We start from the raw sequence: 24,861 nt of genomic DNA, 5'->3' as shown, positions 1-24,861 counted from the left end.
AAAATCAACTGCGCTGCTTTAGGTAATGCGGGGGAATCAAAAAAGGCAAATGAAGCACATATCAATAAAATATTTAATAAACTTATCTGTACAAAATATTTAAAAGGTTAATTAAGAGTATACAAGTTTGCTTATTTAACAAATATATACCACTATATATGTTCAAGAAAATATATATTGCTTGTTTACAGTTCATTTACAATCCAATATGTACAATCTATTTAAATTTTAGAATACATACACACAATGCATTTACACCATCACTTCACTTCTCTCTTCCATAGAACATTTCACACATTCAGACCCAAATACTTTTTTTGATCCAGAAAAAATAGGCTTTTAAAAAAATGAAAAGACACACATGGAAATTCAGTAAATTATAGTTTCACCAGGAATGAACAATAGGAAAGAGGGAGAAAGAGAAAATTCTTTGTGGGTTTTCTACACATGAGAGAAGAAAATGCATAAATTAAAAATGTGGAGCGGATTTCTTGGTAAAATGACAAACTGTGTTTTTGTTCTTCAGAGTGTGGTGGCGGGTAAAAGCGTTTGCCTTAGCCAGTTGGAGAAATATGTTCTGACAACGTTTCTCTAGGGGTCATTAAAAATATGGAGCAAAGAGAATGCAGCCCATTTCCTGCAAAAATGGAATCTAGTTTCTTGATAAGGGGGAAAGAAAAACACAAGGAACAACAGTCTCAACCTTGGCCTCAGTTTTCAGATCCGGATGCGAATGGCCTGGTTCCTAATACTGAGAGCTTTAGGGCCTCCTTGCCGATGGCTTGACTTCCAAACATGCTTAGCCCTTTGCGCAGATATTCCGGTGAACAGTAGCTGCACTCGCTGCAGAAAGAAACCCTCAAACGTATAAAATAGATACTGGAGAAAATGCTGATTAAAAAGCCAGGAGGGTTGCCAAAAAGCTCTGCAACAGAAGTTCTTCACTGAGGAGGCATTCCTGAGGTCTGACCACGGTTATAATTAAAACTATTTGGAACCCAACAATGTGAAAAATGTCAAGATGTGCAACACTATTTTTAATTCTAGATATTTTTCACCCTCTTCCCCTCTGGTCATGTTTTGAAATAAGTTGCATTCATGGGACCTGATTCTAATCTCACAGTAAATCAGCCGTATCTCCAGCAAAGTCAATGAAATTATGCTGGATTCCAACCACTGGGGTGGGGAGCAGAGGGGAATCACGTGTATCTATATGTTTGCTTGCATTTGTACCTACTTTATTAGACTGCAGCATGTTTAGCAGATTTTTTTCTTCTTTTACCTTCGAAATGTTGTCAAGGGACTCGTAAAAGAAAGCGTCTTAAATGCATTATAACACTGTGACACCAGATGGCGCTATGGAGTTCCCATCTTTCGGCAATCCGATTTCCCATTTTGAGGTTTACAACACATTTTCCTGATTATTATTTTTTAAGTGCGTAGATCCAGCCTAACGCTTGTTGCAAACGCAATATCACAGGTGGCTTTGCAAAACACCTAGGCTATACACCTGGGCAAAACACACTATACTGTTGTTTCTTTAGCTTCAGAATGGCTTCTGTAGGTATGTCCAAGGAGCATGTGTCATGTGAGACTTTAAATGGCAAGGTGGGGGTTACTGCTTTTTTAAAAAAACCAAATGTCCAGTACGTGTGTGCATGCGTCATTAGGCTTCACCAGACTGCAGTCATAGTCCTTCCCATTAGGTGATTCCCATTCATCTCAATGGGAGCAATCGAAAGAGAAAAGTGCAGCATGGCTGAGTTCAGGGGTGCCAACTTGAATAAAATATTGGAGGGGGCAGGTAAGCCCCGGCCGACATAATTGATCACATGACATGGTGCAGGTACGCAATTTGAATGGCAATGCCCATCAACTTTGGGGTGGGCCGACCCCCTCAAATATTTCCTGGGGGGGGCCGAAGGGACCTTGGCCCCTAGGAGTTGGCTCCTACGGCTGAGTTCCACCGATTTCAATAGGACAGAGGATTTCTGAACATGAGACATTGCATAAAAACAGGCTAAATCACAACCTGTAAATCTATAGCGACACACAACATCTATTGTGCAGGAAATGCATATTGTGTGGGGCAGCCTTTACAAATAAACCGAACTTTCTCCAGGCCTCTGGTGTGAGAGCAGAGCTTTGCAGGTTGTGAGCGCATTGATATACACTCAGAAAAGCCCTGGGCCCTTCAGAACATAGTGGCCTACAAGAGAAGTTGGCTTTCGACCGCAAAAACTTTAAGCTAGCTTCCTCCAACCAGGTGTGCTCCCAAACAGCATTAAGTGTCTTGGCTAAATGTAATGCTTCTCATGTTCCATTGCTGTTCTTCAGAACAGAGAATTATCCTAAAATTCTTTTTTCCTGTTAGGAACATCTCCTCCATTGCCATCTCACCAGCATGCTGCTCTCTTGATATTTCCTCCTGGGCTGCCGTGCCCTTCTCTAAAACACGCACACGCAAGACACCAAGTTCTAGCTCTTGCTGCACTTTCCCTCTCTCAGTCAGATCGCTCGGATCCACCCTTAGCTTGCTGAATTAGGATCAGTTTCTTAGATACGGAACACACTGCTTTTATGCCTGCAAAGAAGCACCTTGTCATTCAAAATGCTGATAACAAACTTCTAAAAAGTATATAGAAATATGAACTGTTATTCTAAATGCACTCACAGCAGGTCTAACAGTTTGTGGACACCAGAAATTTGATGACAAAGTACCACTTTGAGGGAGTAGCACTAGGCCTTAGGTTTTATTGTATACCTCCATGTGTCTTGCCTCCCAAAGTGAGAACAACAATATATTAGTTACAGTGTTTAGAAACCCAGACATATAAGCTAGGCGCTGAATGGCTCCTTAAACCAAGGTTGCAGTCGCCAAAAAGGAATGCCTAGTTGCTGTTTCTGGGCCAGACAGCTCAAAAGTCGTATTTTTCAATGCAACATTTTGGTTCCTGAAATTCGTTCTGATTGTGCAGATAAAATATAACGCATAGAATTCTACAGGATGTGTTGCTAGTGTGTGAAAACAGACAAGATCCAAGGATCCCCAAGCTTGCATCTCCAGATGGTGGAGATGTCAGGCACCATCCTGACACCGGGGCATCTTCACTCGGTCACAAGTGGCTAATAGCCAGGTGCAAAATGCGTCTGGCAAATTTCCGAGATGCAAGTAATGAATGGCCATGTTAGCATCCTTATTCTCCATTCAGAATTCTTTGCTACTCAAGGGTTTCGCGAGAACAAAAAAACTTACATGCAGGCCTGGAGCAAAAAGAAGAACATGCAAGAAAAGCGCCCACACATCGACCCATGAGGCAAGGTGAGGTGACCGCTTCAGGTGGCAGGCTGCACAGGGGCAGCAGATCCTGTAGGGATCCTGATGTAGACCATTGCTCCCTCCTTGTTCCTTGCAAGTCTTCACTCACCCTTTCTTCCCTGGTGGGAAGGAGGCACCATGTTGTGGTTTGCCTCAGGCACCAAAATGTCTTGGGCCGGCCCTGCCCAGATCCGAGGGAGGTGAGTGAATGTGCATCAAATAAGGGACGCACATGCAAATAAGCATACGCCAGGTCCTTGCTTCTCTACGTTAATCAACTTAGCTGGGTTTGATTTTGGAATCCAGTTTCAGATTACTGTCAGGAAAAGTTTGCAGTGAGCCAGCCCCAGGTAAAATTCTGAATGTGCCTGTTATGTTTCTGCTCCTGAACGTGCACCTGGGTTGGTGAAAGTTGCCGCTTTTCCTGGGAAGGAGCTACAGTGATGGAATAAGCTTTGCCTGTTCAAGTTACACTTGCCGTGCTGCCAGGCTGCAACCTGAATAGCAGGTATCGCAATGACCCTCTAGGATAGCTCAGGCAGTAGAGCATGAGATTCTTAAACTCAGGGTGGTGGGTTTGAGCCCCATTGGGCAAAAGATTCCTGCACTGCAGGAATTTGGCATATTAAGGTTATCATATGTCCTCTTTTTCCAGGACATGTCCTCTTTTTTTATTGCTCTTCAAAATGGCAACCCTAGATGTCCATTGTGGCCCCTTCCAACTCTACAATTCTATGACACACACACCCCACAGGTCTTGTGATTTGGGGGATAGGCTACATTCCTGAGTTCCTTCCAATTCCTGGATCCAACAGGGATTCAATTGCTGGAATAGCCAGGCAAGCTTTTGGGTAATGGGCCAAGTATGGGTCATTAAGATAACAAAAGAAGTGGCTCTATCTGTTAGTTAGACAAAGGCCAGAAGCTAGAAGCAAGCAGAAGCCAGTGAGAGAGCCATGCCTGATTTCTGCTTGAATCCAAGGCTGTGACTCTGAGAGAAGCAAGACCTTCTCAGGTGTTAGAGCTGTGAGCTCCTCCCTCGTAGGCTCAGGTTGTATATATGTGATAAACCATATATTATAAAGACACCATAGGCTCCACTGACCCTGTTGGGTTCCGAATAGTTTAACTATAACACAGAATCTACCATTCTGTGATTCTGTGTGCAAGCCTAAAAAAAAGGTTTGTTGATTCTCCCACGGAGGTGCTTGCTACAGCTTTTTTTTCCCTCACAGGGGGAGAAAAACCATATTTGCTAGAAAAGTGCTAATTACAAGCCTTGAATCACCAAGATCTTAAGATGGCCCTTAGAGACACAGGCATGAGACTTCCCTTCTTCATTGAGATGTCAGCTCCAGGCCTGTTAAGACAGAGATAACTCTTGTACTCTGTCTCCCATCAGCCCCCAACCAGCACGGCCAGTTATCAGAGATGGTGAGAATTTTAGCCCCTTTCCCAGGCTGCATGTTGAGAATTGTCCCTCCTTTGAAGTGAATGGCAACAGAGAGGGAGGGAAAAGTTCTAGACATGCAGCACAAAGGACAATAGATCTGTCTTTTTATCTCACACATTCCTATTCATTCTGCTCCAAAAAGTCAATTTTTTTATTTTCTGCAAACAGTAAAAATGCTTACTCGTTCACCTAGAAGCAGAGGGCACCCAATGAAGTGAGCGTGCTCCAGCTTTTGGATAAACTAAAAGGATTTTTAAACTGCTCAGTGTTGAAACAGTGCATGTCTCTACCACCACAATTAACACAAGTGCAAAATAACACACGGGAAAAGAAGAAACTAATGTATACCAAACCAGACCATGCGTTCTCCCAGCTGAGTACTGTCTACACTAATCAGCAGCCGTTTTCCAGGGTTTCGAACATCAGTTTCCCCCTAGCATGCCTAGAGTTAAAGGGATCAAACCTGAGACATGTTTGATGGCAATGCATGGGCTCTGCCACTAAGCCACATATATTCCCATCGAAAGATGGGTTCCCATTAAGTGCAGGGGCAGAGCTGCCTAATGCCGCTGAGTCCAGGGTCTGAATTACCTGATTTGGGCCCCAACTGTAATGCAAAGGTGATGGCACGCAGGTCCCTTGGAAGACTGACAGCCTGAACCACAAACCTCCAGTTAGATGCAGCCCTCTTAAACTCCATAGCCTTACTGAATCAGCTCAAAATCTAACTATTTCTGTTTGGCTGCATGTAAAACCTGCATTCCAAAACCATTTGAACTAAAAGCTTGAATTTAAGTCATCTGTATACCCCAGTTCCAAAACGTTCGAAAACCAAAGCGCGGCTTCTGATTGACTGCAGGAAGCTCGAACGTTTGGCTTCCAAAAATAGTTCACAAACCAGAACAGTTTGCGATGTTCGGGAGCCAAAACGTTCAGGAACTAAGCTGTTCAACTTCCAACGTACGACTGTATATCTGTCCGGAAGAATGTCTGTTCGTTTTAGCAGGAATAATAGTCCGAACCTGAAACAAATTTGTTCTAAAGTGAGCCTGGTACTTCCTAGGCAGCATGCTTTGGGACCATAGTCTGAGGACCATAGTTTACACCAGGCATCCCCAAACTGCGGCCCTCCAGATGTTTTGGCCTACAACTCCCATGATCCCTAGCTAACAGGACCAGTGGTCAGGGAAGATGGGTATTGTAGTCCAAAACATCTGGAGGGCCAAAGTTTGGCGATGCCTGGTTTACACAAACAACAAACCCTGTGCTAATTCTGTTCCTGGACTGCAGCAGCTAATGCTACATAGAGCACTGCTTGCCCGCTGGAAATGAAATAAGTATTTCCCGCTAGAAAACTAGCACATCCCAGAAAACGCAAGTGTTGTTTTTTTTAATTGGCATCTAATCATCCACGTGCTAAAGGTTCCCCATCTCTGGTGTAGACTGTAAGTGATGCCGAGTGAGATGGAACGATGCTCTAACTTGAGTCAGTTTGGCTGTTAGATTCCCCCCACCTCAAAAAAGGGGGGGCAATGTGTTGTTGTTGTTTTGCCCCCACCCCAAGGGTTCTGTTGCTATCAGTGTATCTTCCTAGGCCCATTGGTTTGAGTAGATGATGTGTATATAAGGGATGCACATCAAACTAAGCGTAAATTAAGCACTCTACAACGCTTAACATGAGCAGCAAGATGCAATCCAGTCCAATCACTACACAACTCACACCAAAAAGGCTTTTCAGAGTCTTTCATTTAAAACATGTTCACCATCCAGGCATTACTTGCTCTGGACGGCAGAGCATGTTTGGTCACTGTATTTATGTATAAGCAGGAGATGATAACCAATGGACCCTCCAACACTCAGCGCCAAAGCCATTGACTTGGGGAATCTTCCGGGTCTCCTACCTAATCACCTTTATTTATTTAATGGAAGAGTTGGCCACTAGGCTTAAAGGCTATTTGGGCTATTTAAAGCATTCTTCTTAACAGCAAGGCAATAAGCGTAGCCATGAATGTGAGCTTTCTGCTATATCTACATCAACAGATATAGACAACAGACAAAAGTTGTTTCCTAGCATGCCCATTATACTCTAGCGCATTGATCTTTCGCTGCTGGCTTGGGACCCACTTCCAATAATTAATTAATTATACCTCACCCATCTGGCTGGGTTTCCTAGGCTCCTCTACCAAGCTGCAGCCTGGTCTAAGGTGGGTCAGAACACCAACACTACCAGCATACAAACAGCGTTCAAAATTAGCCAGGGCCCAGATGTATTTTTGCACCTGACTATTGGCCACTTCTGACCAAGTGAAGATGCCTAGGTGCCAGGATGCTGCCTGACATCTCCATCATCAGGAGGTGCATGCCTGGGGATCCTTGGTTCTGGACTGTTTTCACCCACTAATACCACATTTTGCAGAATTCTATCAGTTATATTTTATCCACACAACTGGAATGAAATTCAGGAACCAAAATGCTTTTTCTGTGCAGCCTGAGTAGGAGCGGTGAACAGCGTTATAGTGAATTGTTGTAGCTTGTCTTCACTTACCCCACCTGACTGCCCTGCTCACTGTTGTGAAAAATATTCCTACATTATGAATGGTCTGTGTCACCATTGAGAAAAAGAGGTCAGAATACGCCAATATATATGTGGACTGTCCCTGGTTCAAGTGACTTTTCTTCTTTAAGCTGTCAAAGCTCTTAACCTGGGCTCAAGGTTGTCATCTGAACTAGCCAGATGTTTAACTGATAAATCACAGCCAGTCAATCCTTTGAAATATAAGACATTAGAACCATCTTTCCAAAAACGGCAACTCGGCATTCCATTTTTGTGACTGCAACCTTGGTTTAAAGTGCCATTTGGCTATTTGATTAAATGTCTGAGTTTCTAACACGGCATACAATTATATATGGTTTTGTATGGAACACGTCCCAAATTCATGTTTGAGTTAAAGGCAGATTCTAGGTCTTTTGAAGAACTGGAGACTGCTGCTCTAGCATAACCAAGAAACAGAAAACCAAGATGTGGCCAGTTATACAATTAAGTTTTGTCAACATCAGGGAAAGAGGGATTTCTTATGGCAGGAATGGGGAGCTTGTGGCTGGTCAGATGTTGCTACAACATTTTCCATCACCCCTGGCCTTTAGCCATGCTGGCTGGGACTGATGGGAGTCCAATATCATCTGGAGGGGCCCAGGCCAACATCTGGAGTCCTTGGCCCCAAATGCTGTTTAACCTGCTCCTATCTGCAGGCCAGTGATTAGTAAAGAAACATTTGACAGGGGTAAACAGGAGTTTAAAGCAGGAACGGCCAGCTAGCAGCCTGTGAACACAATCTAGTCCATGCTCTTGCCCGTGGAAGCCTCGCCTCGCCTGCCTAGACTGAGAGCCGTGGTACAAAGACGTGATAACATATATCACTTATGAAAAAGCAGGAAAATGTCTTCCAAGCTGAGTGAGAGATGGGCAGAAAAAAGATTCCACAAGTGCTGTCTTCGCATTTTGTGAGTCATTCTCCAGGCATGGAAGAATGCTGAGAACATGTGCTCCATTAACTGTCAAACTCTCGTTGACAAGTAGCAGCTTTATATCTAACAGGGAATAACGGATGTATTCCCAATACACTTCCAGGCCAGGACAACCATCAGAGAAGCCCTGAGAATTCAGAAACTGGGCCCCCACCAAGCATGGCTAGTGGGTTTTCATCTCCAAATAAGCCCTATGAAAATCCACCAGGATTCGGGGGGGTGGGGGGGCAAGGATTTGTTGATTAGCAACACATGATCCTATGCAGGTTGACTCAGAAATCCCAATGAATTCAATGGCACTTACTCCCAGGCAATTATGCGCACACAACAATGTCCGTCTTACACTGCAATACAAATTGTGTGTACAGTGGTACCTTGGTTGTCAAATTTAATCCATTCTGGGAGTCCGTTTGACTCCTGGAACTGTTTGGAAACCAAGGCGCAGCTTCCAATTGGCTACAGGAGCTTCCTGCACTCAAGCGGAAGCTGCGGAAGCCACATCAGACGTTCGGCTTCCAAAAAACATTTGCAAACCAGGAACACTTCCAAGTTTGTGGCTTTCAGGAGCCCATTTGTTTGGGAGCCAAGCCGTTCGGCAACCAAGTACCACGGTACTTAAGTAAGGCCTTCTTATTTCAGTGGGATTTCCCTCCATGTAAGTGTTCGAGATTTCACCTGAGAGCAGACTCCACTGAACGCAGAGGGAATCACTTACTTCCTGGTGATTATGCCTAAGATTGTGCTGCTAAATAACATACTGCCCATTTCTTTGATATGCCACTAGAGGCAAGCAATCTTCCAAAAGAAAGAAAAGTCAAGGAATGTGGGGGGTGGGGGAGAGAGGGAAAAGAGAGATGCCACACAGAGCAGTGGTGTCCAAACTGTATTCAGGGGCTCCTCAGAAACGTTATCCCTGCGATGGGTAATGGCAGACAAACTGCCTTAAAAGACAGCTGGTCCACCACTCTCAATCTTCCCCCATAACATGCAGCCCCGGAGGGATGTTTGGTGGGTTGCAGGTGTAGTTTGACACAGGAAACTGGTGGGATATTTAAGCGGCCTAAGCACTGACTATTGAGAACTGCGTGATCTACCACCAACACTCACAAAACAAAACAAAATCATGAGCAAAAGTGAATGTGAAATGGCTTCACTGGAGATAAAAAGCTTGAAAACCACTTCAGATTATTCACACACACACACACACACACACAACACAGTTCACCTCAGCTAACCTCCTAGACTGGTTGGCAAAGGTGTTCTCAATACTGTCGTCCCATTTCCTTCTCTTAAAGTGCCCATTTGGTGGGGTGCAGACTTACAGAAGGGTGCTAGGTCACTCGCTCATTGTCTAGGGAAAGAAGGTCACTAGCATCTGCAGAGGGAGGGAGGAAAAGAGAGGCAAGCCTGCAAAATCCCCCCTTTTCCACATGCCAGCGGTGCCAACTGGAACAAAATATTGGAGGCGGGCGGGCAGGGAAGCTCCGCCCCGCATAATCGATCACATGATGATGGGCAGGCACACCATTTGAATGGCAATGCCCATCAACTTTGGGGCGGGGAGAGGCGCCCTCGAATATTATATGGGGAAGGGGCCTAGGAGATGGCTCCTCTTTATGGCACACGCGCACAATGCACGAGTGCCATCGGGCCTGGCAGCCAAAGGCAGGACATCGAGGCGAATCTTGACAAGATGCGCGCCACGGAGCCGGGGAAGCGAAGCAGGCGAGGATGGGGGAGGAGGAGGAGAGGCCTTCGCTTCTTCCGACGCCGCTACCTGCACCCGCACGTCTCCACCACCATATCCTCGTACTGTTTGTAAACCACGTTGTTGCCGGAGTCTATGTAAAGGATGCTGATGGGGCTGAGTTTGGACGGCACGCAGCAGCTGGGCGGCGTGGCGTCGGGGTCCATGGAGTTCATGAGCGTCTGGATGATGGCGTGGTTGGTGGGCTCCAGGTGCGAGCGCAGAGGGAAGTCGCACACGCCGTCGCAGTGGTACGCCTCGTAGTCCAGGGGCGCGATGATCCAGTCGTCCCAGCCCAGCTCCTTGAAGTTGACGTGCAGGGCTTTCCGGCTGCAGCGGCTCTTGGCCTTCTTGCCGTGGCCTCGCCCACCGGCCGCCCGGCCCGCCAGCGTGGTCCTCCGACGGCGGCGGCGCTGCTGCTTGGCTAGGGGATCTTGTCCCGAGTCGGGGGGCTCCAGCAAGAGCCCGGGACCGCCGCCCAGAGCCTTGATCTTCTCTCGGATCTCCTTGAAGAGGTTCTCCTTCCGCTTGGTGCGCGAGAAGACCACCAGCAGCGCCCTCTCGTGCGGCTCCGACGGCTGCTCTCTGCGGAAGCCCAGCTGTCCCGGCGGGAGGAGTCTCCCGGACTGCTCCGAGACGACCCTCAGGAGGAAGCAAAGCGACGGACGGGGGTGGCGGGGGGTGCCGCCTTCCTCGGCCCTGCCCGTCAAGGCTGCCCACACGTTGAAGACCTCCCACTTGTTGGGCGACGAGGAAGAAAGGTCTTCCGAGTCCAAGAGGTCGCCGGCCCTGGAGTCTAAGAGGCCTGGCTGGTGGCTTTCCCCTTCCGGACAGGAGTAGAGCAGCAGCCGGTGGAGGAGGCCTTCTGGGGACGTGGCCAAGCTCCGGTTTCCCGGGGGCTTGCGCAGGATCCGCAGCTCGGCGCCCACCACCTCGTCCAGCTCGGGCAGGGTGGAGATGTCGAAGAGGTAGCGCTGCGCCGCTTCCGACGGAGAGTCATCTGCAGAAAGAGAGAAGAACAGAAGGGAACGTGAATCAAGAGCAAGGGCAGAGCCGTTTGCGCCCTAAAAGCCGCGCCTGGCCCGACCGTGCGGTTGCCTTGTTACCCGGGCCTGTCCCTCCAACTCAGGCCTGGAACCTGGAAGTGTCTCTTGGGGACTTCAGCTGCCATCAACCCCAGCCAGCAGGGCCAATGGTGGGAGCTGTCGTCGAGGCAGAGGGTTCCCGGGAACCCTCTGCCTCGAGTCTGGATTTTCCTGGATCAGGCTATGCGTACTTACCATGGTCCCTGAATGCTCCAAATTGGCTGCTAGGAAGCTGCTGCCCATTAAGTGAGCGCTAGCAGTTTGAAAGCACGTCAAAGTGCAAGTAGATAGATAAATAGGTACCGCTCAGGCGGGAAGATAAACGGCGTTTCTGTGCGCTGCCCTGGAGCCTCTGGTTCGCCAGAAGCGGCTTAATCATGCTGGCCACATGACCTGGAAGCTGTACGCCGGCTCCCTTGGCCAATAAAGCGAGATGAGCGCCACAACCCCAGAGTCGGTCACGACTGTACCTAATGGTCAGGGGTCCCTTTACCTTTTTACCTTTACTTTGTCAGTTGCCGGGTCAGTAGCGCCCCAGTCCTGAGATTGGATGCTCATCTGTCATGGATGCTTTCACTGAGTTTCCTGTATTGCAGGGGGTTGGGCTAGATGACCCTCGGGGTCCCCTCCAACTCTACAATTCTACGATTCTATTTGTTACGGGAGAAAGAAAGGCCTTCTGAACATACCCAGGGGCACTTTGGTCCCTACTGCTGCTGTGCCGGGCAATAAAGGGGAGGGGATGCGTGTGACAGTTCAATTAAGCACCGCTCTTCTCATTTATAGACAAGGTGGGCAATTGTGCGCCCGCTTACAGAGCAGCTCCTCCGAAACTCGTTCTCGCTGCTCAGGCCTAGTGGAACGTACGACGTCACCGCTGAGCGTGTGCAGAAAGCCTCTAAGGTTTGCCGGGCGGACAGCGCGGCGGAGGTAAAAAGGGCCGTGCGTCCTGGACCTGTTTGTCGTCTCGTTTTCGAAAAATAAGCCCCTGGAGAGGCTTGTCTTTGAAACAGACGAGCCTGGGTCCCTCCCTCCTCTCGCCAGCCCGTGCCTTCCTTCGGGGAGAGACAATGAGAAAGATCTTTACAGTAACCATCTGTATTTATTTCCCAGCCCTCGGATCGAGCAGGTTCTGGAAGGTTGTATCTGTCTTTCTTGCCTCCTCCGTGCCAAGTTAAACATTTTCCCAATCTGCCAAAGATCATTTTGCTCACGTGTGGTGTGTGTGTGTCTATCTATATATCCTTAGAGTTGGGGGCGCAGAGAGGAGAAAGAGGACCGAGCCGCGTTAGTTAGGGGTTTGACTGCTGTTGAAGGGGTCTGACCCTGCGCATATATTCTTAACCTTTTCCCACCCGCCCTCCCATGTAAATGTTCCAAGCCGGACGTGGCCCTTTTCCTCGGACTGATTAAACCCATCAGACGTAACAACAAATAAACATAATCGGATTAAAATAAATAAAAGGAGGGAGGAGGAGGAGGAGGAGGAGGGGAAAGAAGATTTCTCAAATGTGGCCCTTCCGGCACAGCACAGCACCACTACGCGTCGCTTCTTATATACACGCACAAAACGGGCATTGCTGAAAATACGCTGAGCGTCTAACTCAGGCATCCCCAAACTGCGGCCCTCCAGATGTTTTGGCCTACAACTCCCATGATCCCTAGCTAACAGGACCAGTGGTCGGGGAAGATGGGAATTGTAGTCCAAAACATCTGGAGGGCCGAAGTCTGGGGATGCCTGGTCTAACTATTGGAATCATTCTTACAGCGCGATCCTATGCATTGGCTTCAATAGGTTGCTGCCTCCGAATCACGATCCTAAGCGTATTGCTGGGGAAGCCACTCTCAAGCGGGGGGTGGGGATCCGATCGAAGTTGGTCTTCCAACTGGAAGAAGCCAAGTTGGTCTTCCAACTGGAAGAAGCCAAGTCCTCCCACAGCTTCGCGTTTGAGAGGATACGTGTCCAGGGATTTTAACTGAACTTGCTCCCTGTTCGAGACTGACTCTTGCCTTTGATTCTTCCCTTGCCAAGTAAATCCTGAAAGGGTGATGATAACCCACCCTTCCAGGTTGACTTTGAGAAGGGGAAAGAATGGGGAGCTGCTGAGAATCATTTAAAAGATCTGTTGTTGTTGTTGTTGTTGTTGTTGTTTTTAAAAAGTGAGCATATCTTGGAAGAGAGACAAAAGTGGAGCTCTTTAATACCTGGTGGGGTGTACGGTTAGAGTATTGATCGTTCGGAAGCCATCTTCAAATATCTGTCACATGGAAGATGGAGCAAGCTTGTTTCCTCCTGCTCCGGAGGGTAGGACTCGAACCCATGGCTTCGAGGTACAAGAATGGAGATTCCCACTAAATATCAGGAATAAGTTTCTGACAGTACGAGTTGTTAGAAAGTGGAACGGAATCCCTCAGGAGGCGGTGGACTCTCCTTCCTTGGAAGTTTTTAAGCAGAGGTTGGATGGCATCTGCCATTAGGGTTGCCAGACTCAATAGAGGACAGGACTTCTGTGCCTTTAATTGCCCTGCTCTCTTTTGAGTCTGGAAACTTTAAAGAGAAACCAGCAGACCCTTTGCTTGGAAATTAAACAAAGGGTCTGCTGGTTTCTCTTTAAGGTTTCCAGACTCAAAAGAGAGCAGGGCAATTAAAGGCACAGAAGTCCTGTCCTCTGTCGAGTCTGGCAACCCTATCTGCCATGGATTCTTGCATTGAGATTCCTGCATTGCAGGGGGTTGGACTAGAATCCTCAAGGATCCCTTCCAACTACAATTCTATGATTCTGTACTAAGACGGAACCTTTCATTGATGTCTTAATTCATATAGCCCAGGGCTTTCCTGGGGAACTCAAATCAAAGACTCCCTAATGCACTAGGGTGGAAAACACCGGGCTGATTTGTTGGCTCCCCCACCCCCCACCCCCCACCCCCAAAAAACCCAACGTAAAAGTCTGAATAGGAACAGATAAGGAGAGGAGGAGACCCCTTTGAATTGCTCAGCTGGTTTCAGTTTTGCTTTGAAACTCCCAGAAACCGCAGCCTGCGGGCCCTGATCTGCGCTCTTGGAAGCAGAGCCCTAAGAGGCATAGCAAGCCGCTCGGACTGATATTCCCCGGCGTCGAGTCCTCCTTCCTCTTGGCCTTCAAAGAGAGATGGGGGGGGCTCTCAGAAGCCAATGGCCTGCACAGAGAGCTTCTCGGTTCAGCCCCCCCTGGAAACCGGGCTGCTTTCGACGAAGGCTTTCCTTTTCCTTTGTGAAAACTGGCACTGAGCAGAGCGGCCGCCACGACCCAGCCCAAGTCACACGAGATTCCAGTAACCATATTCAGAGTGGGGGTTTCCCGTGTTGCGGCAAAAACTTGCCAAAAGGGTATTGAGACACCTTAAATGCCGGCAGTTTTACCGCGGCGAAAGGTTTCGGGAACCGCAGTTCGTTTCCAGTCTTCATGAGCTTATGCTGTAATATATGGCTTCGGTTTTTAAGTTCTCACAAAACCCATTCGTTGCCATTGATTTAAGTGGTTTCAGCAGGTGCTTCACCTGTTCAACTCCCTCAGGTGGGGTGGATTAATTTATATATGTATAGAATCCTTAGGGCGGGGGAATGAAGTTAAGCGTGCGTATGAATGTGCGTAAACTCGCAGACCGGAATGCAAACAGACCCACATTTCCGTGTTTAACCTTCTAGTACAAACGGGAAGAAATAAGCTGCTGCTTATGATATTTACTAACGGGAAGGTCCAGTGTAGACCTAGACCTAGATACATGCAGGAGCGAAGAAGCTGTGGTTTTCCAGATGTTGGTGGACTTCCAGCTCAACCAACATCTGGCCAATGGGCAGGTGGTCCAACAAAATCAGAAGGGAGGATGGGACATTTTCCCCAATCCCCACCGCTGGATTTAGATGTTAGATTAGATTGGGGTGTGTATGTGTGTGTGTTTAAGACAATTTCGTTTTCCTCAAAACGGATAGTGCGGGGTCTCCCATCTTCATAGCTGTCAACCCTCCTTTTTTTGCGCGAAATTCCCTTATTCCAGCGCTGTTTCCCGCTGCTATCCTGGATTGTTAGATATACCGTAGAGTCGTAGACTGTCCCCGAGACAGGTGAGGCTGCTGCTGATCCCTTATTTTCAAATCCGAAAGTTGACAGCTATGCCCATCTTGGAAAGGGCTCTTTGTCACCCAGGAAGGGAAGCCTTTTATCAGACGGTGAGGGCGAGTATACACTTTTATTTCATTCATATGCACTTTAATTTTATTCATATGCAAACCTAGGTGTGTAATTAAATCAATCGATCAAACGACTAAACATTGTACGGTTGGAGCTCGTGCGACTCAAGATCTCTCCATCTGCCTCTCTTTAAAACCAGGTCACCAATCTACCGTTTAAACCTCCGAAGTTCCAGAGCATAAATCGATCTGATTCCGTTAACTTTAGTGCTGAAGTCTGAATCAGATACAACAGGAGCATTTCAGTCCTCCTGGGACGGTTAACATCCTTTGTGGGAAAACTTATACCATAGCTACAAATGCCCCCTTGGGTTATATCCACCAAGGGATAAGTTGTATCCCTTCCTAAACATTCTCACTAGGAAGTTAACCTCCCTTGATATTCCATGCTGAGCTGGATTTGACCTCTAGATTATTTGCGAGCAATCATTAACGAACGGGGAGATCTTTCCAACAGCGCCTGGCGATGATGACCTGCTATTCAACCCATTCAGACACGACAATTTCAGGAGGAATTTCGTGTGTGTGTGTGTGTGTGTGTGTGTGTGTGTGTGTGTGTGTGTGTGTGCTAAGTGTTCAGCTACCCTGAATTCACTTATGCTAAATTCAGTTATCCTGTGCTCAAAGCCCACATGCCTCGTTTTCACCCCAAAAGGGACAAACCGGAGTTATGGTTAGCCTGGAGGCGCCCTAATTTTTTAAGGACAGCGGAACCTCGAACCTTGCTTTACATTCCCACGGACTCGCGCGCTGGCCTCTCTTTGACGGCTCCGGGCTCTCTCTCCCTGAGTCTTCATGGGCGCAGGGGGACCCAAAAGAACAAAACGTCGCCGAACTCACAGCACTTCCTTTCAGCTATATAGCCCGGGAGCCCCCTTTTTTTTCTTTGTCTTTTTTTTAATTCGCTTGTATTATATTCTGAAGCATACAGAACCCTTCCGACGCTTATATGTCTACAGCAGCCGGTTTGCTTCGTGCAAACTGCCCCCATCAGCCTGAAAAATTGGGTTTTTCGTTCTGCCAGAAATAGCGCGCAACTCTGGCGCTTCCCCCGCACCCCACCTCACCCCAAAACTAAATTAACTCCGGGCTTATGGTCTCCTCTCCACCCCCCGCAATAAAGAACGACTTGGGGGCTGTACAACGCGAGTTTACCGGGAAACTTGTTCCCCGATAAGAATGCTTAGCAGCGCAGCCTTTGACAAAAAGACGAATACTGTAATGTCCCAGAACAACTATGGCAGAGAGGGTTACAGCCAAAGTAGATACACAGTTGTATTTTATTTTTAAAATGCTTAACTTCGGTTGGGTCGCGCGTTCTCTCTCTTATTTCTGCGACTTCACCGTTTATTTTTCATTTGATCTCTTTTTGAAACACGGGTTTGTGCGTCAGCTTCGGCGCAAACTCATGGAAAGGGGACTCACATGAATAAATAGATGTTTCGAAGCCGAACACAATTAAAGCACCGTTAAGCGCCGGGGCTCTGCAGAGGAACCGCAGAATTGTAGAGTTGGAAGGAACCTCAAAGGTCATCCAGCCCAACCTCCTGCAATGCAGGAATCTCAACTGAAGCACCGTGACAGATGGCTACTGGGCGCGTGTTTACATCGCTCCATCTTAAATCTGATTGTTTTAAAATTGGCTGGATTGTGGCCGGTTAAGTAAATAGCTGCTGTCAGAAGCAGAGTGGAGCGGAGCACTCAAAAGCGGCTTGAGGTGTTGGTTAGTCCGCTGCAAGCAAAAAGAAACCATTTCCGCCCCGCGGAGCAGGCGCGGTGGGTTGTTTTGCTTTTGCTTTTTTTACGTTTTTGGTGAGAAATTGGCCTCTCCCTTCAGTTCCTTCGTGTCACCTTCTTCTTCCCAAGAGGGGTCGCGTGCCAAATGGCTCCGGGCAGGTCAAGCGGGAGAGCGGTTGCGGTGGGGGGTAGTGCGGTGGGAGGCAGGCTGAAGCGCCCCCCGCCTCCAACTCGAAATGCGTTTACAGCGTCCTGAACCTCTCCACACTTTAATGGCTCCTCCAGCGCAGATTAATGCGCTCCAGATGAACCAAACTGTAAAACAAAGCGCGCGGGGGCGCGCACCCTTCCCCCACCCCACCGCCACACACCCCACCGCTTCCGTACCTTGCCAAAGTTGGGGGAAGAGGAATGCCACCACCCAAGACCAGGACCCCCCAAAGCTAAAGGAAGGGAAGCGACGTGGGTGGGTGCGGGGGGAGGATAAAGTTGCTCTGCGTTAGTCTTACCGCCCCAGGTGACGGGGCGAGAGGGCTGCCCCCTCCCTAGCAACGTAGCTGTGCCAGCCCAGGAAGAAGGAGGGCGCAAAGTGGCGCGCGAAGCGTGGGGAGGTGGCTGGAACCCTGCCTTCTTTTGAAGGAGCGCGGAGCGCACTGCCTGGACAAGAGTCCCGCCTGCCCAACGATGCTCTGGGGAAGAAGGTGATTCAACCCTCCTCCTGACCCGAACCTTGCAGGCAGGTTGCGCTCTGTCCCGCAGCGGCGCTGCATTTGTATGAGAAGGAAGGCGCCCCCGAGGATTGGGCGCCCGGCGGCCACCTCCGCCTCCCCCCTCCCTCCTTTGCCTTACACCTGCTATCTCCACCCACTCCGTCGTCCAGCCAGCAAACCAGATGCACTTCGGCTTTCTTTGCCCGACGCCAGGTGGCCTTCCGAGTCAAAGCGGGCCGATGAGCTGTCACGCTCGCTGGGTGCCAAAAGCTGGCCCACCCACTAGCAGAAGAAAGAGAGCCCGGAGAGGGAAGCGTGACAGCGCTGAGCTCTCTGCAGAAAATCCGCCACACAGTGCATTTGAACAGATTTTTCTGTTTTTCGCTTCTGCTAAAAAATCCGATCTGCTCTGACCTCTTTTCTGCTCTCAAAAGAAGATGGGTTCAGTCCCCCTTCCTTCCTTCCTTCCTTCCTTCCTTCCTTCCTTCCTTCCTTCCTTCCTTCCTTCCTTCCTTCCTTCCTTCCTTCCTTCCTTCCTTCTTACTTCTGCAACTCCCTTTGGCTCTCAAAAGCAACCGATTGTCAGAAAACGAATGCCACCCTCTGCAGAAGTCCTTGCAGCTTTTGATCAGAACTTCAACAGAAATCATTTAACTTCCCATTAAACCCCTTGGATTTGGGGTGAGCAAACCCTCCGCAGTTGGAGGGGGGGTTGTGTCCTATAAGGTTTGGGCTGACCGCAGTTTTAGATAGACCCCTCTGCTTTCGCGGCTTGGATTTAAAACAAAACTATTTCCAGCTTTACATTTCCTTGGCTGTTTTCGTATGGTCGAATTACACGCTTCATAGGACTGTAGCGGCCGCAATTCTCTGGATTTCCCTCTCCTCTCTCTATATGCTTTTGCTTCGGGCCAACATTTATTTAACAGTTTGGGTTCACATTAAGTCCGCCCCGACCCAGCTTGAGGGTACACGGTGCATTTTTCTCGAATCGTATGGGGTGTGATGTACACACTATATATATAGCCATTTTAAACCACAAAAAACCCCAAGCAGCGACTCTCTTTTCTTTCGAATTAGCAAAGAAAGAATTTCGAATTAGCAAAGTTAGATCAACCTCTCACTAGTAGAGTGCAGAGAGACGAGGTAACTATTACACAGTCGAGGGGCGTTTGTTGCTTTGCATTAGATCGAGATTAATATTTTAGATCGTTTAGAGTAGATAGGAGGATTAGCTGGAAGAACCTAGGGTAACTTTCCCAAGTACTTTGCCTGAGATTAGGACTGCTACCCTACCCTAAGAGGTTGGCAATGGTGACTTCAAACTAACCACCCCGAGGAAGAATCCGGATTCTCGCTTTGGAGTGGAATTCCAAGGTACCCAATCCGAATCAGAACACCCGGCGTAACTGAAGGCCGGGCGTTTGCCCGAGGCAAATCGAGGTCCTTTGCTTCTCTCCATAGCTGCTAAGTTATCCCTTTTTTTAAGGGATTTTCCCTTATGCTGAATAGGCTTCCTCGCGAGAAAAGGGAAAACTTGGCAGCTATGCTTCTCTCTCCTCCACCGCTTAGAGCAAGAACTGAGTTTAACTGGGGCGATCCCGGTCAGATTCCTTGTTCGCTGGGAGGGGGCGGGTGAAGCATGCAATCCTACGCAAACCGCTTACTTGGGGATTTGACCACAGACAGGAGGAGATGGGGAAGCTTCTCAAGCGAAGCGGGACTCACTTCAGAGACAATGAGCGCAAGAACCGGATCCCACCTGTTCTCAGTAGTCCCACCTGTCCCCTCGCGCGGGGCTGGACGGCTCCAGCGCCAGGGCGCAGGTGCGCGCTGGGCACCCCATCCCACCCACCACCCTACCCAGGCTGGCTCACCTCGCGGCTGCGCCTGGTCTACGAAGCCCGTGACGGTGTCTGCTCGTCCGCCTCCTTCGACGGCGGGCACAAGAGGCTCCTTGCTCCGGGCCAGGCTGTGGTAAAGCGCTACCATGTAGTCGTGAGGCACCACCGTGCCATTGCGGAACGCGCTTTCGCGCTTCGCCTTCCAGGCTGCCGAGGCGGCAGCGTCTCTGACGTCGAGGTTCTCCTCGTTGGCGGCTGCCGCTTGCGCTGCCGAGGCAGGCAGCAGGGGCCTGACGGCGGCGGCGTCCAGCTGCCACGGGCGCAGGCGGCAAGCGCTCCAGAGGCAGTAGAGGCAAAGCGCCGCGGCCGCCCTCAGCTCCATCCTCTCGCCGTCGCCGACCTCGCCGTCTGAAGCAGCAGACAGAGCTCGGCGGGCTCCGGGCGGCTCGCGCAGGGGCTTTGAGGGCTCCTCGGACTCCCCGGCCGCTTTTTAACATTGTGTTCACAATCCACGCTGACTCCGCCGACAGCGGCAGGAGGCTTTTTCGGACCCCGCGCAGCGCCCCCTGCCGAGCGGCCGCCGCTTGGCAACGACGGAGCTCAAGCCTTCGGACGCCGCTCCGCCGCGCGCGCAACGAAAAACCCAGGACCAAAACACAAACATTGTTGAGTCATATATTTGCTTTTTTTGCAAGAGCTCCTTCCTGCCTGCCCTCTTCGGGTTTTTTTTAATGTTTCTCTCTCTCTCTCTCCTAAAAAAAGAAAAAAAGAAAAAACCCCTTTAAACTGAATCCGTCGGAAATAACACCCGTAACAAACTGGCCGAGGTGTTTTCGACGTGCGCCCGTTGCCAACTGGGCAGAGCGCAGCCGGGTGCCAAGAGGAGCGCCTCGGAGGACATGTGAAAGGGAACCTGATCGTGCGGAGAAAGAGGCAGAGATGTCCAGAGAGGGGTTTTCACCCGGAGCCCGAGGGGGCGGGGGTCCTTCTTTCTCCCAAGGTGGCAGGAATTGGACGCACCCGAGAGGAAGTTACACAGACTTTATAAACTTCCCTGAACTTGCAGAGGAAACGCGCTGCGTTTGCTGATTCCCCCCCTCCTCCTGCTCTGTGTCCTTTTCGATAAAAATCAGAGATCATTTCGCCAGCACCAACAAAAGAGACGTTAAAAGGGGGAGGGGGAAAAGAGCGGGGGGGGAGAAAGAGACACCCCTGGCAGTTTAATCCAGGAGAAGCGTGTGCGTTTGTGTGTGTTAGTAGGAGTGGCATCGTTTTGCTCTGGGAGTGAGGCCCCGGTGTGGAGTTCCTTCCGAGAACCGTGCTTCGAATTGGCTGTCGCAGAGAGGACTACTCCTAGCATTCCTTGCACGAAGGGCGATGCTGGATTTAAACCGCTGCTGTTTCTAGTTTTTCATCACAGAATTGCAAAGTTGGAAGAGACACCCAAGGGTCATCTAATCCAACCCTCTGCAATGCAGGAATCCTGCCCACAGCCATTGGGTGGCGTGGGGGCTCCAACCACCAACCTTCCGATTAACAGGCACACTGTTCGTGCAATTGTGGGCTGTGTGTGTGTTGGGGGGGGCACACAACAACTGATAGTTTTCATTATCCTTTGTAAGCTGCCTTTGCAATGAAAGAAGGCGTAATAAAGTGATAGAAAGGTTGTTACTCTTACTACCAGTACAGTAGTGCTATTGCTGCGCTTTTCCTCCTCCCCAGATCTTTGCTGCGTTTTCAATGCTACTGCTATCTGTGCACGTACTCATTAAGCCACAGAACAGCCACCACCCTAACCACAAGGAGCGCGCATTCGTTCCCCTGCCAACTTGATTTCGATCCAACCTAAACCTGGTCATTTCGCGCGCGGGTGCAACATCTTTAGGACAGGAGATCTTCGCTTGAAAGGGGGAAATGAAGTCGATCAAATCTCTCTCTCTCTCTCTCTCTCTCTCTCTCTCTCTCTCTCTCTCTCTCTCTCTCTCTCTCTCTCTCTCTCTCTCTCTCTCTCCGCCCCCGCAAAGCAGCCCTCCCGCCTGCCTGAGTGTTAATGTTTTGTTTTCTCTTCTCTCGAGGGCTTCCTTGGTAAAATTCAGATGTTTCCTTGGATCCCAGTTAAAATAACAAACCGCGGTATTGACTAGGATGTTATTTCAAGTTTTCTCAGCCCTTTGCGGGGTGTGTGTGTGTGTGTGGAGGGCGGAGTGGGGAAGGGAGGGGGAAAGGAGAGAGATGGGGAATGTCTGTTTTCTCCACAAATAATAAAACAACACCCAAAGCATCAAGATCGGCGGCGGTTAATGTTATCAATCGTTTTGGGAGCACGCTGCTAGGAAACAGATTTGAGAGATCAGGGTTCGTTTCGTTCATTCTGCAAGGGCTTGGCCACGCTAAGGGCTTGTGGCCTCTGTTGGGTGTTTGCGGGGGTCTTCTTCTTGACCCTGCCACAAGCTGCCATGACTGGATTCCTTACCACCAGAGCAGTCTCCTGTCCAAATGATGCTCCTCTATAATAAAAATATAATGCAGTCAGCAAGAGGAATGGCGAGTTCTGCGGAACGAGGAGAATGGCCTTTCGCCCAGTCCATCCAAACCACACAGTCTGCAAAAACAAACAAACACCATTTCATGCGGAAGACACCAATGGATTTCTATGGCGCTTCCTCCCTTCCGCGCCATGTGGCTGGCGTTGTTGCCTCCCCAAGAAACTTCCGATTGCCCTGCATTGTTTTGTTTTGTTTTTAATCTGCTTGGTGATTCGTGAGCAATTGACCGTCGGGTAAAGCAGAACAGCTCCAAAGGCCAAAGAGAGAGAAAGAGACGAAATATCTGCGTTTCTTCTCCCAGGCCCTTCTTAACATGGAGGCTGAAGCTGTCTCAGAGTTAAATGAATATTTATTTATGTCTGTCTGTCTGTCTGTCTGTCTGTCTGTCTGTCTGTCTGTCTGTCTGTCTGTCTGTCCTGTCTTCCAGGATGGAACCCAGGATATCTCCCATCTAAGTGCAGGACCAAACCCAGTCCTTCTGCTTCATCTCAGCAAAGTGTTGGCTTCACGCATCTTTAGACCACACCATGGGAAAGGAACACAAGCGAACCCTTCGCATTTCAGTCCTAGGCTGAACCCCAACAATTGAAGCGATAGCCAACTACACTCCCCACCCCCACCCTCGCGAAGCTTCATCTGAGACCTCACCCGTGTTCCCCGAAGGGTAGCAATCGTCCCGTCTGAACGCCCTTCACGTACGTAGGTATGTACGTTTCTTTGTTTAATAAGCAAACACATAATAAATTATTTCAGCAGGCTCCAGATCTTAACCAGACGCACAACCCAGTCCATGCTTTAAAAATCCCACGGGATTCATTTAGCCCAAATGGAGGATCGCGATCCTAAATCCCATATGCAGTAAAAATAAAATAATAATTTTAAAAAAAAACACAAAAAAATCCCCACATGACTGCATTCAAGACTTTGTGGTTTGGGCTGCAAGAGGGTTTCGCAATCCAGGTAGGCTTTCTCCAGCCTCCCAACCCAGTTCTCAACCCAAAACGGGGTTTGATTTTCCAAACAGACCACCTTAAATCTTTCTCTATCTTGGTCTCTATCTACTTGGGAGTATGCCAGCCAGCTAGACGGGTAGACCTAAGCCTGCAAAGGCAGCGTATAAATCTATTCGTTCATTAAGCTCCGCCGATGCCAACAGAAGTTACTTATGCGCCTCTGAACCCGAGCCTCGGCCCCACAATTCAAGTCATCAGCCATGAGATATCCGTGAATGCCCGGCTGCTTGTTTGTGTGTCAGCCTAACAAGGGCAGCCAACACACGCTTGCTGGGAGATACTGGTAAGTTTCCTTGGAGTCATACAGAGCTTCTCAGTGCTTTCGATGGCACCGCTTCTCCGTTCAAGACGGAGCGCTTATCCTGGACACCTCGGGACGCCCCTTCGAGCAAATCTGAGCGAACGGAAGCGCCGCGGAGAAACATCGCCGCGCGACGGAGTTCACTGCAGACCCCAGCGCGCTTTCCTTAGAAAGATAAGTAAGATAAGTAAGATAAGTCACACACCCCTCGCATATATACTCTCATGCCCCAGTGCTTCTCTAGCCGCGGAAGTCAGTCTCTCCAGGGAGCTTACTTCCAGGTGTGAAAGCAGCAGAGTACTGTACAGCCTGACAATGTCATGCTAACTGTGCCCACGCAGAAGGAAACCCCATTCTGCCCAATAGGGCTTGCTCCCAGGCGTTATCAGCCCCATGCTCTAACCACCTGAGCTGCCCAGGCTATCAAAGTCATTTAGTTCAATTGGCCTTGACGCTGCTAAGTCTTTTAAGGTGCCAGGGAACTCTCTGTGGTCTATGCTACAAGGCAGTGCAAAACACCGGTGAGCTGCGGTGTCTGTTTTAAACGGAAAAGCAGGTTTTACATATGATGAGAGGGGGAGAGGATGGGAAAGAGAAAGAAGACGGAAACTTGATTCTTCACCACTGCTTTTTAGTCCTGCTCAATGTGTTGTTATATCAGGGTGCTTTAAGCGGACCAAAATCCTTAAATCCTCTTTCTTTACTCCTTTGAAGGACGCCTCTTCAACAATTAGAAACTATAAGCAAGAAAACCAACAAATAAAAAAGTTGGGTTAGCTCAGTCATTAGAGCATGAGACTCACAACATGAGGGTTGTGGGTTCGAGCCCCACGTTGGGCAAAAAGTTCCTGCATTGCAGGGGGTTGGACTAGATGACTCCTGGACCGCAACTCTGTGATTCTAAGTTTCTAACTCGGGGAGGTTCACGGAAAGTGGAGTTGCCCTGCGGAAGGAGACTTGACCTGTGCCATGGCAGTGACAACCGGAGGCCATTGACTAGGCTGTCAGAATATTGAAATAGAAGTTAATTTGTTAAAGTTTCTGAAAGTGTAATATATATATATGTGGCTGCCTTTGGATGCAAGAGAGAAAGGCTTGTTTGGGTGGAGGAGCCAGGAGTTCTCCGCCTCAGATCATTCCTTAATGGCTAAACCAAAAACCATGAATGGCCAATGCGCTAGTAGCTCCCCGAAATCTGGGATGGAAAGAGAGGGGAGACGGGAGAGAGAAACTGGACGCCTCCGTTTGCGCACGGCGGAGAATCTCCAGCGCTTCCTCTCAGGAGTGCGAGTGAGATAGACGCAGCCACCTCTCTTGCGCCCCCGAAGGTGTTTCATTATCATCGCGAGGCTC

At 49.1% G+C, this 24,861-nt stretch overlaps 1 protein-coding gene across 1 annotated transcript; it reads right to left on the bottom strand.

Annotated features, from left to right (window-relative positions):
• Positions 1–61: 61 nt before the first annotated feature.
• On the bottom strand, positions 62–20,775 carry GDF7 (growth differentiation factor 7). Its single transcript, XM_035110705.2, has 2 exons — positions 19,682–20,775; positions 62–11,044 (listed from the first exon to the last, which is right to left on the bottom strand). The coding sequence occupies exons 1-2, from the start codon at positions 20,028–20,030 to the stop codon at positions 10,071–10,073; spliced, it is 1,323 nt and encodes a 440-aa protein (XP_034966596.2). The 5' UTR covers positions 20,031–20,775; the 3' UTR covers positions 62–10,070.
• Positions 20,776–24,861: the final 4,086 nt, after the last annotated feature.

The sequence above is a fragment of the Zootoca vivipara genome, chromosome 3 (genome assembly GCF_963506605.1).
Source record: "Zootoca vivipara chromosome 3, rZooViv1.1, whole genome shotgun sequence".
NCBI classification, from domain to species: Eukaryota; Metazoa; Chordata; class Lepidosauria; order Squamata; family Lacertidae; genus Zootoca; species Zootoca vivipara.
Note: the sequence above shows the minus strand (reverse complement) of the source record. Positions and strands in the feature narration are given on the sequence as shown.